General features: G+C 43.6%; 1 protein-coding gene across 7 annotated transcripts in view; it reads left to right on the top strand.

The window, feature by feature from the left end:
* Positions 1-15,301, top strand: part of LOC135553047 (unconventional myosin-XVIIIa-like) — a 161,086-nt gene that overhangs the window by 133,659 nt on the left and 12,126 nt on the right. For 5 of the 7 annotated variants that reach the window (XM_064985113.1, XM_064985111.1, XM_064985110.1 and 2 more), the window contains 7 exons: positions 170-283; positions 2,082-2,198; positions 2,876-2,959; positions 9,186-9,323; positions 10,251-10,436; positions 10,670-10,809; positions 11,709-11,753. In XM_064985113.1, the coding sequence (XP_064841185.1) occupies positions 170-283; positions 2,082-2,198; positions 2,876-2,959; positions 9,186-9,323; positions 10,251-10,436; positions 10,670-10,809; positions 11,709-11,753 (824 nt within the window). The remainder of the gene's footprint in view (positions 1-169; positions 284-2,081; positions 2,199-2,875; positions 2,960-9,185; positions 9,324-10,250; positions 10,437-10,669; positions 10,810-11,708; positions 11,754-15,301) is intronic. The other 2 variants (XM_064985114.1, XM_064985112.1) reach the window with 1 other exon arrangement.

Genomic DNA, 15,301 nt, shown 5'->3' with positions numbered 1-15,301 from the left:
CCACGGAGATACTGACACACCACGGAGATACTGACACACCACGGAGATACTGACACACCACGGAGATACTGGGAAAGTCAAGAAACATCACAATAAGAATTCAATAGAATTTTGATATTGGAAATGAAATCTCTATCTCTCTCCCTCTCTGTCTATCCCTCTCTCTCAGCTGGAGGAGTCAGAGTTCACTTGCGCGGCAGCAGTGAAGGCCCGTAAATCTATGGAGGTGGAGATTGAGGACTTGCATGTGCAGATGGACGACATCTCCAAAGCCAAACAGGCTGTCAGTACAGTTCACCATTCCTTCCTACCTCTAACCTATTACATTCACCATCACTTTTATTCAGAGCAGGCAAAGTGTTGTGGAAGAGTGCTATGGGATTATTTAATATACTCTTTTAAAGAGGTAGAGTTTCAGATGTTTTGGGAAGATGGGCAGGGACTCCACTGTCATAGTTTCAAGGGGAAGCTGGTCTCACCATTGGGGTGCCAGGACAGAGAAGAGCTTGGACTGGGCTGAGCGAGAGCCAAGAGACCAGAGGTGGCAGAATGGAATACTCGGGTTAGGGTGTAGGGTTTGAGCATAGCCTGAAGGTAGGGAGGTGCAGTGCCTCTAGCTGATCTGTAGGCAAGCACCATGGCCTTGTAGTGTACGCGAGCTTTGGCTGGAAGCCAGTGGAGGGAATCTCTCTCTCCTTCTTTCCTTCCCCGTCCTCACCTCTCTTCCTGTGAGATGGACCACTGCGACTGCCATTATGAGTGCAGGGAAATGATTTCTGCCCATGATGGCATGTTTCATCAACATTTCTAACTTGAACAAGACATATCACCTTGAAATCCATTCCAGTTTAATACAGCAGTCATTGGGTGAATGTTATCTTTGCAGAGAGAGGGAAAGGTAATTGAGTTCACATAGCAGCAGGTCAGGAACAACAGATACTGGGAGAGATGAATGGATAGATGAATGGATAGATGTTTTGCAGGTTGCGGTACACAACCTGATTTTCATCAGTTTCAATTTATTTTTTAATGATATGATTGTCTATGGTTTATTTCATGTTTTCCTGGCATGGAAGTACAACAGGAACAAACACATCAACGTTGGGGTTGATATTTACTTTACTTGTGCATATTTTTGGGAAATTAGGGTATTTATTTCATCTAACACAGGAAATAAACATTGAATGGGTATTAATACCAGTATGAAATCTTGCAATTCCTTTCCAAGGAATTCTGTTGGTTCTATTTTGGTGAAATTCATCAGATGTGGTCCATTATCCATTCCCCTGGTCTGTTTTTCCCTCCATGTTAACAAGACGGATGTCATTATGCCTGCAAGTCCTGTCATCTCTCAGCTATGTACTAAATGATTAATTATCCTTTTCTGATATCCACATTATTCATCATGTATTAATACATCCCCTGACTGTCCCAAGCCCCTCTCATATTCCTGCTGCCCCTCTCAGCATTGTTGAAGTAATTATAGAAATGGGATTACACCTCTGATATTCCCACAGAAGTCAGTTAGGAGCAACCTGCGAGCATTAGCTGCTAATTGGCTTAGTTGATCAGTTTTTTTTATTTAACCAGAACAAATTCTTATTTACAATGACAGCCTAGGAACAGTGAGCTAACTGCCTTGTTCAGGGGCAGAACAACAGATTTTTTACCTTGTGAGCTCAGGGATTCGATCTAGCAACCTTTTGGTCACTGGCCCAACACTCGAACCACTAGGCTACCTGCCACCCCAGGTGACTGGGAACAGTCTTTGTGGGAGGGGTAATATGTCTCCACTGTAAGATTCTACAATATTAAACTGTACTGCTGAGCATTCTTATGGTTTATAACATATGGAGTATATTGTGGATATATCCCGAAACAATATTATTCTATGGTTAGTTGGTTGGATCAATATACGTTTCACAATATTGAATGTACAGTTACAGAAGTCAGCATCCTATTTTACACATTCTATAAATCTCTCTCTTTTCCCCATGGCTCTCTCTCTCTCTCTCTCTCTCTCTCTCTCTCTCTCTCTCTCTCTCTCTCTCTCTCTCTCTCTCTCTCTCTCTCTCTCTCAGCTGGAGGAGCAGTTGAGCAGGCTGCAGAGAGAGAAGAATGATCTGCAGTCTCGTATGGAGGAGGACCAGGAGGATATGAACGAGCTCATGAAGAAGCACAAGTCAGCTGTCTCCCAGGTAACTCACACACAGTCACATTCTGGTAATTCTGCATTATTTCAATGGTGTAAGTAGTATTTGGAATCAGCTTAGTGTTAATGTATATGTGTAGAGCAGATTGCTATCAAGTGGAAATGAAAAGTGAACTCTGTCTGACACTGGTGGAAATATGAGTGATCAGCTTCCACTAGATTCAAATGAATGTATCCCGTCTAAAGTGAGAAAGCTGTTCTCCTGGGCTCGCTATGCTGAGCGCTTCATGTAGCAGAAAAAGCACTCATCTCTGATAAGTGATTTCACAATGAGATGTATTGATGTCTCCCCACCCTGCTTGTGCGTTTCAAAATATGTCCCTGTGACATTGTCCCCATCAACATGTTTGTTTATGGTTGTTGATCAATCTGTTGTCTGTGTAGACCAAATGGGGAAGAATATATCATGTTATACTGTGCTAATAAAGGAGACATCACGCAGTACACTGTAGAGATAAATGAGCGTTAAACCGGTCAGACAGACCAGTAGCTAACCTGTGTGTGTGTGTGTGTGTGTGTGTGTGTGTGTGTGTGTGTGTGTGTGTGTGTGTGTGTGTGTGTGTGTGTGTGTGTGTGTGTGTGTGTGTGTGTGTGTGTGTGTGTGTGTGTGTGTGTGTGTGTGTGTGTGTGTGTGTGTGTGTGTGTGTGTGTGTGTGTGTGTAGTCAACTCAGAACCTAGCCCAGATTTCTGACCTACAAGCCCAGCTGGAGGAGGCCCTCAAGCAGAAGCAGGATGTCCAGGAGAAGGTACAGTTCACTGGGACACAGTTGTTTAGCCGTGAGGGTATAGGATAGTCCTGTCTATTCCCTAATGTAGCACTTTGTCTGCACTTAGAACAACATAGTGAGACTCATTGAGCAGGACTAGCTAGCTGACATAAGTCATACGCCCCATGGAATTTAAATTCATCCACCCCTATCCCCTCTCTTTGCATGGTAGTCCTTACAAATTATTGACATGGTATAATCAATGTGTCATTTTGGAGAGATGTGTCTATCAGATTAACAGAATTGGTCAACTCCGCTTGACAGTTGAAGATGGAGAACATCTGTCAGACTGTCGCGGTGCCCAGTCGGGTGTTTAACTTTTGTAGCCTCCAGCTTTAGCATATGCACCCTTCAGTCCACGTGATTTCAGTCTAGTGCTGTGTAGTGTGGTCACAGTCTGTGGCTGTTCTTGTCAACATCAAATCAAGGTGACCCTGTATGGGATCAAGTCTGTAATACCTTTACCTCTCTGTCTGATGCCCCATAACAGCACCCAGACATGGGACATTTGTGTTATAGCATGACACTCACATTGTGCCGCTCCAATCGGGAGATAACCATCAGAGACCCTGGCCTCAGAACAATTATCCCCGCTGTCGCTGAGGGAGAGGTTGGATCTAAGATCATCAGGCTAAGAGGGCCGTGTCCAAATCCCCCCCTTTTCTCTCACTCTCTCTTGCTCTCTGATGCCTAGTCAGTCATTATGGCAGTGAAGCTGTCATCTTATTGGTGCTCCCAGGGGCTCCCTCATACAGGAGCTTGTAAAGGACAGTTTCTTTCACTTCACATCATAATAATAATTATATAGTCAGTATGTTTTAAAACTCTCAACTTTTCTTTCCTTAAAGTTTACGGCCTATTTAAAGACTTGAGTTGGACTGGAGGGCATAAAGCTAGATGTTCTTTTATTGGTTTCAGATGAAACAAAGAGGCCTCGTCTGACCGCCCACGCATGTCCCAAAGTCAATATTCAGGAAATTGTTATTCCTAGCAAATAAACTCAAGCAAAAAAAGAGACGTCCCTTTTTCAGGATCAAAATAACTTCACAGATCTTCATTGTAAAGGGTTTAAACACTGTTTCCCATGCTTGTTCAATGAATCATAAATAATTAATGAACATGCACGGGTCGTTAAGACACTAACAGCTTACAGATGGTAGGCAATTAAGATCACAGTTATGAAAACCTAGGACACTAAAGAAGCCTTTCTACAGACTCTGAAAACAGCAAAATAAAGATGCCCAGGGTCCCTGCTCATCTGCTTGAACGTGCCTTAGGCATGCTGCAAGGAGGTATGAGAACTGCAGATTTGGCCAGGGCAATAAATTGCAATGTCCGCAACAACGTCGCTTATGGGCACAAACCCACCATCGCTGGACCAAACAGGACTGGCAAAACGTGCTCTTCACTGACGAGTCGCAGTTTTGTCTCACCAAGGGTGACGGTTGGATACGCGTTTATCATCGAAGGAATGAGCTTTACACCATGGTCTGGGGCGGTGGACTGAGCTTGTTGTCATTGGACTGAGCTTGTTGTCATTGGACTGAGCTTGTTGTCATTGCAGGCAATCTCAACGCTGTGTGTTACAGGGAAGACATCCTCCCCCCTCATGTGGTACCCTTCCTGCAGGCTCATCCTGACATGACCCTCCAGCATGACAGTGCCACCAGCCATACTGCTCGTTCTGTGCATGATTTCCTGCAAGACAGAAATGTCAGTGTTCTGCCATGGCCAGCGAAGAGCACGGATCTCAATCCCATTGAACATGTCTGGGACCTGTTGGATCGGAGGGTGAGGTCTAGGGCCATTCCCCCCAGAAATCTCTGGGAACTTGCAGGTGCCTTGGTGGAAGAGTGGGGTAACATCTCACAGCAATAACTGGCAAATCTGGTGCAGTCCATGAGGAGGAGATGCACTGCAGTACTTAATGCAGCTGGTGGCCACACCAGATGCTGACTGTTACCTTTGATTTTGACCCCCCCTTTGTTCAGGGACACATTATTCCATTTCTGTTCATCACATGTCTATGGAACTTGTTCAGTTTATGTCTCAGTTGTTGAATCTTGTTAAGTTGGCTGAAAATTATTAACACAGTTAACAGTGAGAGGACGTTTCTTTTTTTTGATGAGTTTAGTTTGTCTGCTTTGAAACAGCGGAGCAACTTTTAGAAATAATGAAAATTAATTCAGTCTGGTGCACGGCTCTATGCTTTGAATAATACAAATGAAATTCCTGTAACAATGTGTTTGAAGCCCTTTCCTGGTCTGAATTATGATAAAACTGAAGCGCTCTGCAGAGAGATGCCGGGCTACTCCTGAACAAAAAGGTTCATCTGGATCTGGACCCCATGTTGAGATGTGAACAGCACCCAGTAGAGATGTTTTCAACTTTTCACTCAGGGGCGAGAACAATGACAGGGGTGCATGGCTCACAGAGTAAACCTCAGGCCTAATGCCCTTGTGTGGCTATAGAGAGTAGCCCTCAGGCCTAAGGCCCTGGTGTGGCTATAGAGAGTGGCTCTCAGGCCCAAGGCCTTGGTGTGGCTAAAGAGAGTAGCCCTCAGGCCTAAGGCCTTGGTGTGGCTATAGAGAGTAGCCCTCAGGCCTAAGGCCTTGGTGTGGCTATAGAGAGTAGCCCTCAGGCCTAAGGTATTGGTTGGCTGTAACACTAGTAGTGTTCTGAGAACATTAGCACTATTACTGTAGGCTGTTGCATTCATATATGGTAACATAATATACGCTGAACAAAAATATAAATACAACATGTAAAGTGTTTGTCCCATGTTTCATGAGCTGAAATAAAATATTCCAGAAGTGTTCCATATGCACAAAAAGCTTATTTCTCTCAAATTTTGTGTACAAATTTGTTTACATCCCTGTTAGTGAGCATTTCTCCTTTGCCAAGATATTCCATCCACCTGACAGGTGTGGCATATCAAGAAGCTGATAAAACAGCATGATCATTACATTGTGCTGGGGACAATAAAAAGCCACAATAAAATGTTCAGTTTTGTCACACAACACAATGCCACAGATGTTTCAAGATTTGAGGGAGTGTGCAAATGGCATGCTGACTGCAGGAATGTCCGACAGAGCTGTTGCCAGAGAATGTAATGTTAATTTCTCTACCAACGTTGTTTTTGAGAATTTGGCAGTACGTCCAACTGGCCATCAGCAAGAAGGCGCCGAGAGACATGTCAGCTCTGCTTCTAGCTCCTAAGCAACTTTGTAGTATTTTTTTTGTGTGTGTGTTATTTCTTACATTATTAGCCCGGATCATTTTTTGTGTTATTACATACAGCCTAAAATAACTTTTGGATATCAGAGCCAGCATTACGACCAGAAATATGACTTTCCCGAATTGGATTCTTTGTTCGTACCCCACAGGGAAATCAAACTTATCCCAGAGGCTGCTCCAAGTTACCGCCGGCAGAGAAGAGGTGTTTGGAGTGGACTTCTAGTCATCCACCGCTTCCGAGTATATTACTTGCTAAGTTCAGTCCCTGGACGATAAAGTAGACCAGCTCAGTGTGAGGATGTCCTTCAAGAGAGACATCAGGCACTGTAACATACTCTGTTTCACAAAATTATGGCTCTCTCTGGGTATACTGTCCCCGTCCGTACAGCCAGCTGGGTTCTCAGTTCATCGCGCAGACAGGAATAAAGAACTCTCCGGGAAGAAGAAAGGCGGTGGTGTATGCTTCATGATTAACTACTCATGGTGTGATTGTGATGACGTACAGAAACTCAAGTCCGTTTGTTCACCCAACCTAGAATACCTCTCAATCAAATGTCAACCGTATTACCTTCCAAGATAATTTTCTTCAGTTATAGTCACAGCCTTCTCCCCCAAACAGATACCACGACGGCCCTGAAGGAACTACACTGGACTTTATACAAACTGGAAACCACATATCCTGAGGCCGCATTTATTGTAGCTGGCGAAACGCTACCAAAGTTTTATCAACACATTGACTCTAGTACTCGCTTAGGAAAAACACTAGATCACCACTACTTGCCTTTTTTGAGATGCCTACAAGGCTTTCCCCCACACTCCCTTTGGCAAATCGCAAAGCAAGTGTGCGAGCAAGGAGGCCTACAAACTTGACTCAGTTACACCAGCTCTGTCAATACTAATTGAGTGTATGTAAACTTCTGACACTGGTAATGTAATGAAAGAAATAAAACCTGAAATAAATCATTCTCTCTCTATTATTCTGACATTTCAGATTCTTAAAATGAAGTGGTGATCCTAACTGACCTAAAACAGGGAATTTTTACTAGGATTAAATGTCAGTAATTGTGAAAAACTGAGTTTAAATGTATTTGGCTAAGTTGTATGTAAACTTCTGACTTCAACTGTATTTCAATAGACTGATTTCCTCATATGAATTGTAACTCAGTCAAATATTTTAAATTGTTACATGTTGCATTTTTTTATACATTTTATATATACAGTGCACTTCGAATAGTATTCAGACCCCATTACTTTTCCCACATTTTGTTACGTTACAGCCTTATTCAAAAATGTATTAAAAACATTTTTTATTCATCAATCTACACACAATACCCCATAATTAAGGTTTTAGAAAATATATTACATTTTTTTTTTACCTTATTTACATAAATATTCAGACCCTTTGCTATGAGACTCGAAATTGAGCTCAGGTACACCCTGCGTCAATTGATCATCCTTGAGATATTTCTAAAACTTGATTGGCGTCCACCTGAGGTAAATTCAATTGATTGGACATGATTTGGAAAGGCACACGCCTGTCTATATAAGGTCACACAGTTGACAGTGCATGTCAAAGCAAAAACCAAGCCATGAGGTCACAGGAATTGTCCATAGAGCTCTGAGACAGGATTTTGTCGAGGCACCGATCTGGGAAAGGGTACCAACAAATGTCTGCAGCATTGAAGATCCCCAAGAACACAGTGGCCTCCATCATTCTTAAATGGAAGAAGTTTGTAATCACCAAGACTCTTCCTAAAGCTGGCCAAACTGCGCAATCAGGGGAGAAGGGCCCCTTGGTCAGGGAGGTGGTCAAGAACCCGATGGTCACTCTGACAGAGCTCCAGAGTTCCTCTTTGGAGATGGGAGAACCTTCGAGAAGGACAACCAACTCTGCAGCACTCCACCAATCAGGCCTTTGTGGGTTTCCGCGTAGTGCAGTGGTCCAGGTTTGGCCGAGGTAGGCCGTCATTATAAATAAAAATTTCTTCTTAACTGACTTGCCTAGTTAAATAAAGGTTAAATAAAAAACAATTATGATAGTGGCCAGACGGAAGCCAATCCTCAGTAAAAGGCACATGACATCTCACTTGAAGTTTGCAAAAAGGCACAAGAAGGACCATGGGAAACAAAATTCTCTGGTCGGATGAAACCAAGTTTGAACTCTTTGGGTTGAGTGCCAAGCGTCCGGCCTGGCACCATCCCTATGGTGAAGCATGGTGGTGACAGCATCACGTTGTGGGGATGTTTTTCAGTGGCAGGGACTGGGAGACTAGTCATGATCGAGGGAAAGATGAACAGAGCAAAGTACAGAGAAATCCTTGATGAAAACCTGCTCCAGACCGCTCAGGACCTCCGACTCGGCAGAAGGTTCACCTTCCAACAGGACAATAAGCACACAGCCAAGACAACGCAGGAATGGCTTCGGGACAAGTCTCTGAATGTCCTTGAGTGGCCCGGACTTGAACCCAATTGAACATCTCTGGAGAGACCTGAAAATAGCAGTGCAGCGACGCTCCCATCCAACCTGACAGAGCTTGAGAGGATCTGCAGAGAAGAATGGGAGAAACTCCCCAAGTACAGGTGTGCCAAGCTTGTACCCAAGCGTGATACCCAAGAAGACTCAAGGCTGTAATTGCTGCCAAAAGTGCTTCAGCTAAGTACTGAGTAAAGGGTCTGAATACTTCTGAAATATGAAAAAAATCTAAACCTATTTCTGCTTTGTCATTATGGGGTATTGTGTGTAGATTGATGAGAAAAAAATAACAATTCAATCCATTTTAGAATAAGGCTGTAACGAAACAAAATGTGGAAAAGGTCAAAGGGTCTGAATACTTCTGAATGCACTGTAAATACAGTATACTGTATATACATAATATACTGTCATATCATTTTATTGCTGCTACAGTATGTTGTTTATTCTAAAACTCTGCCTTGTGTGTATGTTCCTAATCGTGTGTTTCACTCTTAGCTCTCGGCACTGCAAAGCCAGCTGGAGTTCCAGGAGACTTCTATGGTGGAGAAGTCTCTGGTCAGCAGGCAGGAGGCCAAGATCCGAGAGATGGAGACCAAGATGGAATTTGAGAAGACACAGGTCAAACGCTTGGAGGTGAGAGCAGTCAGGGGGGCTGAGGGGCATTCTAGAGGAGGAGTGTTGTTTTTTGTCTAGCAGCCTACCCAGCACGTGTGTATGGGGGGGGTGGAAGGTCATTGCGGAAGAATTGGCTAGGGGATGAATGGGCAACTTTTTGGGGGAGGAAATGAAAACCATTTCCTCAAGACGATTGACTCCCACTACCTCCACCCACCTCTGTTATACCATGCAATTTTTGTCCCCTCGGTGCTGTGTTCAGCCTCACATAACCTTCTTCTAGCTCGGACTGTAAGCATATCACAGTTAGTTAGAACATCTGCTCTGTTCGTCATCGGACTAGCTCATATTCTATTCACTCCACAATATAATTTGTTATTCTGTCAGTTTTAAATTACATTCTGCGACAAACGTTTACGTGAAGGATAAAGGTTACTGTTCGCACACAGCCAGGGAACATTTTTAATCAATTTTCTGCCCCTTCTGACAAATGCATCTTTGCTCATTTTGGCAACTTTTAGACTTGTAATTACCAGCAATGTGCAGACAGCCAGACACACTGCTTTAACTCTCTCAGATAATTCCTATCTTTCAATGTTCTGCACTGGCTGGAATAATAGAAAGACTGACTAAGCATTGTTCAGCTTTGGGAAAGATGCATCCAGAGTAAGAAGGGCTTTTAAGGTCGTATTTAGCCATGTCTTTTTGCTACCCATGTCATTTGAAACCACTATTTAATGAGTAGGCCAAGTTTCTTGCCCTTATTTGGGGAAATATCTCAAGGCAAGGAAGTGTAGGTTTTTCCTCACCTGAATCCCCTTTTAGATATGGAGTATCTCTCATAGCTGTATGCATGATAAGGTCTCTGACCTGTGCCAGATACTCTATAGGCTGTCAGTACAGTGGTTCTTCTAACACGGTCCCTGTCTGCTGTTGGTCATTCAGAGCCTGGTGGCCCGTCTGAAGGAGAACCTTGAGAAGCTAACAGAGGAGCGGGATCACCGCAGCACCAGCGAGACCCGGGAGAAGGAGCAGAACAAGCGGCTCCAGAGACAGATCAGAGATATCAAGGAGGAGATGGGAGAGCTGGCCAAGAAGGAGGGAGAGGCCAGCCGCAAGAAACATGAGCTGGTAAGACCCAAAGTCACAAATGGGCCGAGGGGACTGGGACAGTGTACAGACTGCCTTTTTAAAGTGGGGCACTTTGAAGATATTAAATAACGGCTGCAATTCCCATCAACCTTGCATTGTTCTGGAGTATTAGACATTCAGGGAAATGAGACTGACAAAGAGACTTCAGAAATGGTTTGATGTAGGTGTAATGCTGGGACCTTAGCTTAGATTTTCTCACTCTCTTCCAACAGGAAATGGATATTGAAAGCTTGGAGGCAGCCAATCAGAGCCTGCAGGCGGACCTTAAACTAGCCTTCAAGAGGATTGGTGACCTCCAGGCTGCCATCGAAGATGAGATGGAGAGTGACGACAACGAGGACCTCATCAACAGGTATAGTTGTCTATTTAGTGCCCGAACATATTCACTTAATAGAATTGCTGAATTTACCTCATGTCCTCTCATGACAGCAAGTGTCAGCAAGAGAGCACGCACTCAGCATATAGAGTAGCTACTGTTACACAGTTAAACTGTAGATAAACTTTGCAGCAGAGGGAGATGGAGAGAGAATGACCCAGTCAGGATGGATGTTCCATTGAAAGAGGCTTTGGATAAAGCGATCAGAGAACTCTCCCCAGAGTCTGTCATTTCTTATTCACACACTCTGAAGGATTTATGCCCTGAAAACTGCAGGGCTTAATTTTCGGGCATTTTTTAAATTGAAATATTACTCCTGTATTTGATGAGATAGGCGGCTAGCTAAAGCTACGTCAGTGAAATCGAGTTCTGTCTCCTCACATTCCTTATTTAGTTACTCGCTCTGTGCTCCCTCCAAGCCTGGTTTGTTTATGAGTGCAGTCCCGGGGAGAAGGCCTTTCTTCCCTCTCTTCCTCCCAGAAGTAAATAGCTCTGTGAGTCAGGTTTGAGTATACTGTGTACTCTTCTCCATGCGGTAACAGGATGTGGATCAGGATGATGTGGGGTGCAATAGGCAGCGGTTGAATCACTCCCACTGGGAGGAAATATCTGTAATAGAACCACAGGGTCGTCATCATAGCATTGGGGATTAAAATACTTAATGGGGCTCTCTATGGTCATCATCATCATCACCACCAGCCATGATATCCACAATGATTTAGGATGTAGATCCTTCAACCATTATCCTATTCATCACGTTCTTTTGGTTTACTTGGACTGTACCTACCAACTTCCTGTCTCACTTTTCTTTTGTTTGTTTTGTGTTTGTATTCTTTGTTTCTTTGTCTCTGTCTGTCATCCTTCATCATGACCAGTTTACAAGACATGGTGACAAAGTATCAGAAAAGAAGGAACAAAACGTGAGGAACTGGAGCTCATGTCTGACATTGTGTGTTTTAACTGCTGTTTTGGAATAGTCTGTTGCCCTTCACTGGAAAAGATGCAATATCAAGCAGCAAATCTATTGTCAATGTTCAAGCCATCTCATATAAATTCAAGTTTAGGACTTATGACGTAGTTCATATGTCACTGAATAAGGACTGAACTATGGGATACCATTCAACGAACAAGCTCAGTGATACTGCATCGTTATTCCAGGGCTTAGCTATTCCCCCATAACCTAATTTGCTCCACTCTTCACTGCATGACGCCACATGCTGAACTGCATGAATGCCATTGACAACATGCTTTTCTAAACCAAGCATGAAACATCCCCTTCCCCAGAGTGTTTGTGTGGTTATTCATCCAGTAACCCCTTCAACTGAGGGTAACACATAATACCTAACAGTGTAGTAAGCATCCATCGCTGGGTAAATGTGTTGCTGGTCAGTCCTTGTGGTGTCCCCCAGGGCTCAGTTCTTGGACCTCCGGGGTTCTGTCGCACACCACTATGCCTTGTTTGAACAGCGTAATGTGCCCAGCGGCCACCCCCTGCTCTCAGGGCCTACTGAATATTTCAGAGCCTTGCTCTGGGGTGGATGTGAGACGTGACTGTCTGCCTCTTACGACGGAAAGACGAAGGGTGTGTTCTTCATCAATCTTTCACACTCACTATATAATGCAGGACCCTCAAATGTCTTACAAAAAGCTATTTGCTAGTCTGGGAAGCAGCTCACACGTAGTGTTAACCTCTGGCTCTGTGCCATTTCAGTCCCATGTCAATGTTCCCTTACAGCAGTCACTGACGTTTCTGCTGTTAAACCCTTGTTAAGCAGTATTGTGTAAAGTGCTGCTTTTTGTTAAAGCTTTTTAAAGGATTCTGAATGTTAAAGGTAGACTCAGCAAAATGACGTAGATGACGTAGACGGTCATTTTCGGCAACAACAAAGAGCGTTGAAGCGCGAGGTTAAACTTTTCCGCTGTTTTGGTCCTGTGGACATCATGTAGTAAACTCGTGCACATGCACAGACACTGTATGTGACTGTCTGAGAGCGAAGTCTTGCATCTCACATCTCATTATCTGTGGTGCTGCTCGTGTTAACGTAATTTCGCTACCTTTAATGACGGACTTGTACATTACAGTAGAGCAGGTATTCCCAAACCCCCAGGGGTACGCGCAATGCCGTCGGGGGTCCGCCAAATAAAAATGTGCATTTTATTTCTTTACTTTTTTCCTTCTTTTTTTCCTTCACATTTTCAAACCGTCCATTTATTTTCCAACGGGACAATACATTTGGGGGAGTTTTCTCGCCCGAGTAGCATCGTTTCACTGACAAAAATAAAATGTCAACTATCTCGTGTTCAGCGAAATAACAACACAATGTCAAATACAGGTAGCCTTGTCAAATAGTTAACATCCAATCACATTAACTGTTACTCTCTCGTGGGAATTCCCATAACGGTCCGTATGTAGCCAAACGTAGCTGCTGCTCGTGTTGGTATATGTACTGATGGCACAAAAACCATGACAGGGAGACATAGTGGAGTGGTAACGCGTGTGCAAGCAGTTGCTCCTGACGCCACTTGGGTAGACTGCAATATCCACTGAGAGGCTCTTGCTGCCAAGGGAATGCCTGGCAGCTTGAAAGGTGTTTCGGACGTTACAGTGAAAATTGTTAACTTTGTTAAAGAATGGCCCCTGAACTTGTGTATTTTCTGCAATATACAATGATATGGGCAGCGACCATGTGTCGCTTTTACAACATACAGAAGTGCGCTGGTTATCAAGGAGCAAAGAATTGACACGTTTTTTTTTATTGTAAGAGACGAGCTTAAAGTTTTCATTACTGACCATAATTTTCACTACCCTGACCACTTGCACAACGACGAGTTTCTCACACGACTGGCCTATATGGGTGATGTTATTTCTCACCTGAATGATTTGAATTGAGGATTACCCCAACTCTTCGCAACTATATTCAATGTGCGGGACAAAATTGAGGCTATGATTAAGAAGTTAGAGCTCTTCTCTGTCTGCATTAACAAGGACAACACACAGGTCTTTCCATCATTGTATGATGTTTTGTGAGCAAATGTACTCAAGCTCACGGACAATGTCAAATGTGATATAGAGAAGCCCCTGAGTGAGTTGGGTGCCCAATTATGCAGGTACTTTCCCCAAATGGATGACGCAAACTGGATTCATGCTTTCATGCCCTGCCTCCAGTCAACTTACCGATATCTGAACAAGAGAGCCTCGTCAAAATTGCAAAAAGCGGTTCTGTGAAAATTGAGTTGAATCAGAAGCCACTGCCAGATTTCTGAATTGGGCTGCACTCAGAGTATCCTGCCTTGGAAAATCGTGCTGTTAAGACACTGATGCCCTTTGCAACCACGTACCTATGTGAGAGTGGATTCTCGGCCCTCACTAGCATGACAACTAAATACAGGCACAGACTATGTGGAAAATTATTTTAGACAGAGACTCTCTCCAATACAACCCAACATTCCAGAGTTATGTGCATCCTTTCAAGCACACCCTTCTCATTAACCTGTGGTGAATTATTCACAATTTTCGATTAACAAAAGGTTTTATATGTAAGATGGTTAAATAAAGGGCAGAATTATTGTTTATTATTATATTATTATTTGTACCCTGGTCCTATAAGAGCTCTTTGTCACTTCCCATGAGCCGGGTTGTAACAAAAACTCACACTCGTTCTTATGTTTAATAAATGTATCGTATAGTGTGTGTGGCAGGCTTACAATGATGGCAAATAACAACATTTGAGAGTGTGCTGACCCTGGTGCTAGAGGGGGTACGCAGCTGGAGGTTGAATGTTTGAAGGGGTACGGGACTATAAAAAGTTTAGGAACCACTGCAGTAGAGAATACAGTGTTGGGAAGTTCATGTAACTTAGGTATTAATTGGATGGGAGACCCCAGCTGTTCTTTCCAGGGTTTTTGTTATTGAATCATAATAACCATGTACTTTGTGTCACGCCTTGGTCTTAGTATTTTGTGTTTTCGTTAATTAGTTGGTCAGGCCAGGGTGTGACATGGGTTTATGTTGTTGTATTTCGTAGTGGGGTTTTTTAGTTATTGGGATTGCGGCTGAGTAGGGGTGTTGCATAGGTTTGGCTGCCTGAGGCGGTTCTCAATCAGAGTCAGGTGATGCTCGTTGTCTCTGATTGGGAACCGTATTTAGGTAGCCTGGGTTTCACTTTGTATTTTGTGGGTGATTGTTCCTGTCTCTGTGTAGTGTTCACCAGATAGGCTGTAATAGGTTTCACGTTCCGTTTTGTTGTTTTGTATTTTCTTGTAATCGTTATTTGTTTCATTAAAAAACATGAGTAACCAACACGCTGCATTTCGGTCCGACTTTCTTGCGACAAACGAAAAATGTCGTTACAGAATCACCCACCACACACGGACCGAGCAGCGTGTTAACAGGCAGCTGGAGCAGCGAAGGGAGGACGTTATGGACAGCAGAGGCTTGGAGTATACGACGTGGGAAGAAATAGACAGG

This window comes from Oncorhynchus masou, chromosome 13 (genome assembly GCF_036934945.1).
Source record: "Oncorhynchus masou masou isolate Uvic2021 chromosome 13, UVic_Omas_1.1, whole genome shotgun sequence".
NCBI classification, from domain to species: domain Eukaryota; kingdom Metazoa; phylum Chordata; class Actinopteri; order Salmoniformes; family Salmonidae; genus Oncorhynchus; species Oncorhynchus masou.
The sequence above is the reverse complement of the archived record's forward strand: the minus strand, read 5'-3'. Positions and strand labels throughout refer to the sequence as shown.